The 5403-nt window shown below is 34.0% G+C and overlaps 1 protein-coding gene across 1 annotated transcript in view; it reads right to left on the reverse strand.

Moving 5' to 3' along the window:
• KIAA0825 (KIAA0825 ortholog) overlaps positions 1-5403 on the reverse strand; it is a 357466-nt gene that overhangs the window by 231492 nt on the left and 120571 nt on the right. Inside the window, exon 12 of the mRNA XM_006775530.2 lies at positions 4649-4831. Coding sequence (XP_006775593.1) covers positions 4649-4831 — 183 coding nt within the window. The remainder of the gene's footprint in view (positions 1-4648; positions 4832-5403) is intronic.

Here is a 5403-nt window from a genome sequence, read left to right on the forward strand (position 1 = left end):
CCTAAGAACAACATAGCTTCAAAAGATCTGGCATGAGTTTGAAACTAGAGACACAACATTGGGATACCTTGAAATTTAGTCATTCAAAAGCCATATGAGTGACACCAAGTGAACTCTAAGACAGTTCTGCTGCTTTTGGTTTAGTGATCTCCATTCTGACCTAGTTGTGATGACTTCAGCCTTTGAATGGTACATTGTATATTCTTTCATGTTATTAAATGTTAAAACATTGGAGACTGTATACCTTCAAAAAGTTTCCACTTATAAGAGTTTTTATATGACACATCAAAATATTTTTTGTCATTAAAACTTTTATCAGACTTCCCAAAATTATTAAAGACAGGTTATTTCCTCTTTTGCAGCACTGCATTCCTTGTGTTTAATCATAGGGGCGAGGGAGGCAACAACATTAATTGAGTTGAAACTAAATGATAAAATTCTAAGAATTAATTTGTTGATTTGTTATGTACAAATTAAAACTAGCATTCTATGCAGGCACAATGTGATACGAAACCATTGTCTGAGTGTATGCATGAATACACATTGACTACACTTCTGAATGTGTAGTTTAACGCCTTTATGAAAGAACTACGAGTGATAAGCACTTTGGAAAATACATGGTGAATATTTTATGTTTCAGCAGGTCTCTATCCCTAGAGCCGTGGACGGCAAACAGCGGCTCGCGAGCCACATGCGGCTCTTTGGCCCCTTGAGTGTGGCTCTTCCTAAGCCTTAGGAGCACCCTAATTAAGTTAATAACAAGGTACCTACCTATATAGTTTAAGTTCAAAAAATTTGGCTCTCAAAAGAAATTTCAGTCGTTGTACTGCTGATATTTGGCTCTGTTGACTAATGAGTTTACCGACCACTGATCTAGACGAGTCTCAACTGGGCTGACTGGGCACTTCAAGTCTCTGCCACGTATCTGTTCCATGCCAGTAGGCTACCTCAGGAAGGTCCTCATGGAGACACAAGGAAGAGCAAGGCCTCTCAAGTTGTAGACTTAGAAGCACCATACTTGCACTTCTGCTTCATTCTATTACCCAAAGCCAGGCACATGGGCAAGCCCAGAGACAGAGGCTGAGGACACTTCAAAGTTACGTGCCCAAAAGGGTGGATGCAGAGAGGGTGAAAGATCATTCAACCCATCAGCAAGATCTATCAATTCTACCTTAGAAATACTTTCCACACCTGTCCAATACTCCTTCTATCTTATTGCTACCACCACTTCAGTTCACCATGATCTCTCTTACCTATCACCACCTGACTGCTCTGTCCAAATCTTTCTTGTCCATTCCTTCTCAGACCATTCTCAATGCAGCAACGAGAATAAACCATTTGCCAAATGGTTTCCTATTGTTCTTAGGATAAAGGTGAAAATCCTGACTAAGGCCTGAATTGTTTTCAATTGAGGAGTTATTTTAAAGCAAATAGGTGAACCTGGTGAAAGGGAGAAAGAGAGTGAAGAGGGAGTGTGGGAAAGAGAGGCTTTGTAATGACTTCCATGTGAGGACAGCCTGGGACCCCTTTCTCCAACCTCATCTCCTTCCATCCTTTCTGTCACTTTATGGTTGGAACACATCACAATTCCCCAGTCTGTACACTATTTCTAGCCTCTGAGGTCTTACTTGGACTGCTCTGTGTCCAAGTAGAGTTCTTTATTCCTCCTTTTGGTATGGCTTGAAAACCCTCTGCCTTATGCCCTAAAAAAAAAAAAGGAGAGGAGAAGAGCGCAGATTGGTTTGGCTCAGGGGATAGAGCAGGGGTGGGCAAACTTTTTGACTCGAGGGCCACAATGGGTTCTTAAACTGGACCGGAGGGCCAGAACAAAAGCATGGATGGAGTGTTTGTGTGAACTAATATAAATTCAAAGTAAACATCATTACATAAAAGGGTAAGGCCTTTTTTTTTTTTTAGTTTTATTCATTTCAAACGCCCCGGGCCGTAGATAGAGCGTTGGCCTGTGGATTGAAGGGCCTGAGGTTCGATGAGAGAGAGAGAGAGAGAGAGAGAGAGAGAGAGAGAGAGAGAGAGAGTTTTTTTTGAACAGGAGGAGGGAGAGAGTTTATATAGTTTAAGTTTAAAAAATTTGGCTCTCAAAAGAAATTTCAATCGTTGTACTGTTGATAATTGTCTCTGTTGACTAATGAGTTTGCTGACCACTGCCCTAGAGGGGAAACCTAAAGTGTTCCTTTTATAACATTATAAAAGAAATCTACTAAGGAGGGTAAAAAAGAACAAACATTTTTGCAAACAAGTTTCATTCTTCCTGAAAAGATTTTAAAATCATATATTCCTGACCTGGGATTTAGTGGTCGTATACTAAACTCAGAAAGGAAAATACATTCAATTTATCTGTCAGAACTGCTTGGAATAAAGGCAGGCACCCTCTAAAAAGGCATATTACATAGAACCGTGGTCGGCAAACCGCAGCTCGCAAGCCACATGCGGGCGCACACGTACAGTGCAATTGAAACTTCATGGCCCATGCACAGAAGTCGGCATTTTGTGGAAGAGCCGGTATTTTGTGGAAGAGCCACACTCAAGGGGCCAAAGAGCCGCATGTGGCTCACGAGCCGCAGTTTGTCGAACCGCAGTTTGCCGACCGCTGAATAGAGTGAAAACGTTAGGTATAGTTTATAAAAAAAGTCAATACTATCAACATCTCATTGTTACTTTTCACCACTTCCTCAAAGCATGTAGTTTAATTTTTTAATGTGAGGTGGAAATACTGTTTTTTCTAAACTACTTATAACAACTTCATATCTTGTCTATGAAGGGAAGCTAATTAAGTCAATAGGGTTCTTGTAATGTCTACATTTTTTTCCTAATTGGTGAGAACATGCTGCCCTGTAGATTTATTTGCCAAGACAAAAGCAAAATATATTTTAAAGATTGGATTTATAATCTTGGAAGACAAACATAAAATTTAAACCAACATGAATGTATAAAATTTGAGAAAATTTTTATAAAGTGAGATTAAAAAGGAATTTTTGTTCATACTTCAAAGCAACATAGCTATCTGTTTTATAAAGAAAAACCAGAGGCAGTAGATGGTGTAAAATGTTCTATAATACTGGTTGAAATTAGCAATTTAAATTTGTTGAATGAGGTTATAGTGCAATATCTAATGCACAAATCACAGAGATTTGAGTACTTGCATAGTTGTTTAAAAATGTATTAAAAGGCTATAGGTTAACAATAATAAATGTATATTACATTATTATTATTAAAATATGCAATCTTTGATAATAATTTATTTGTTTTATAAATGCATTGGGGATTAAAATTTTTCTATTCATCTGTGACTAACCATGAAATTCAATATTGCTCACCATGACCAATCCATGAAATTTGTCAACTTTGTTCCTGATTTTCACAGGGCCTTCCCCTTAGATGAAATGACCCATTTAACTAAGAACACAACAATTTTTTCATATGGTAAATCAGTTTAGTTTACTATGGATTTCAGACCTTGAGTTTATATGATTATGAACCATTATATATTTAATCCCAAATGTCTAATAGTTTATCTCACTGTTTCTCCCCCTTTCTGAAGGAATTCTCTATTTCTAAAATTAATTTTCAATGCCAGAAAAAACAATTTATAAACAATGGGTTAGTTGAAAGTCAAACAGCAGGTGAAAATTATGGGAAATTGAAATCCAAGTTATTTACTCAGAAATTCTAACCAAAAAAAAACAACAACAAAAAAAAACCCTCAAAATTTTCTGAAAACCACGATTCATATATTGCCCTTATTGGAGTGCTAAGAAAGGAATATTTTACCTAGTTTATCCTAAAAATCAGAAATACTGTATGTCTAATTTTTTACTATCCAAGAAATAAAATATGAAATTATCTAGTTTTTCAAGGTAAAGTGACTATGTTGGAAAAGGGTTTAAACAAAATTATATTACTATATTAGAAAATCTACCCCAAACTTTTCTCTATTACAAATTTGAATAAAATAAACCAGAAAAGTAGTTCAGAAATTTTAATTTCCCTAAATATTACTTATTTAGCTAAGTAAACTACATCAACATTATTAAAAAGTAATTGCTTAGTCCTATTTCCACTTGCCATTACTAGCTCAGACACTAGAGCCTAATATTAAAAGTGAAAATCTATGGTAGATTAACTGACAGTGTGGAGCTATGAAGTCTCTTCCAGATTTGGGCATATTTTAGAACAAATTTTTAATGTTAAATTTTTATTAGAGCAAATCAATCTATATAAAATTAAAAGCTAAAAATATTTTTTAAAAAGCCATTAGATATAATTTTATTTTTTCATAGAGTTTCAAGCTATGACTGAAATAACCAACTCATTAATATAATTTGATCATTTAAATAACTCAAAGAGTAAAGCTTAAAATGGTCCTGACTGTATTGGAGCCTTATCAACTGAATGAAATTTAACAATAGAGACATAACACAGTATTCAGACTAACTTGCTTTGAGGATGAAGAAACCCCTGTTGGTTAGTGTTAGTTTTGTACAACAGCCCAATTCACAATATAAAAAGAATACTTCAAAAAATTTCTACTTACGACTTACACAATTCAGTAAGTAGAATGAAAATAACTGTTAAATCCCATTATTTTCTATATTGTAATAGCTAAAAAGAAAATATATTTGATACTTACTGATATAAGTCAGTTAATGGTGAAGTCAAAATGACTAATGTTGTCAACAGATTATTACAATGGGTATAAATTTTAAAAATTTTATCATCTATATATTCATGAGGATTCAAAAGTTTCTGTACAGATGTGCAAACTGACCATAACATGTTCTCAGTGCATATTAAAATTGTTGTGACATCAAGTCTATTAGAAAGAAAAAGAAAAAAATTACGTTAAAAAAAAGTGCCTTTCTACTTGGTATATATACTATCTTTTATATTTCTTGTATTAAATATATATAAGAATATAAATATTTGTTCAGATATCAGAGCTTTGGAGATCAAAGACAGAAGGCATCAAAACTAGGTTATGAGTTTCCATAATACCATTATATTTAGGGATTGTGAGGTCTATAACAGAGAAGAGTTTTAGGGGTGCTTTTAAAAAATATGTTTTTATTTTGTATTATCAGGATTCTATTCAAGAAGTTCAGGAAACTTTCATTGAAATTACATTCAGTAAAAGAAAACCCAGATTAAAAGAAAATTTGCTACTATATATATAAATATTACTTATTTGCTACTATTTTTCTCTTTTATTAGTATATATATATATATTATACCATTTTACAAATTTAAGGTGTACAGCATGTTGATTTTCTATACTTCCATATTACAAAATGATTACTACTATAGCATATGCTGACATCTGCATCACATCACCTAATTTTCATTTCTTTTCGGTGATGAGAATATTAAGATCTACTCTCTTCGCAA

This window comes from Myotis davidii, unplaced genomic scaffold (genome assembly GCF_000327345.1).
Source record: "Myotis davidii unplaced genomic scaffold, ASM32734v1 scaffold44, whole genome shotgun sequence".
In the NCBI taxonomy this organism is placed as follows: Eukaryota; Metazoa; Chordata; class Mammalia; order Chiroptera; family Vespertilionidae; genus Myotis; species Myotis davidii.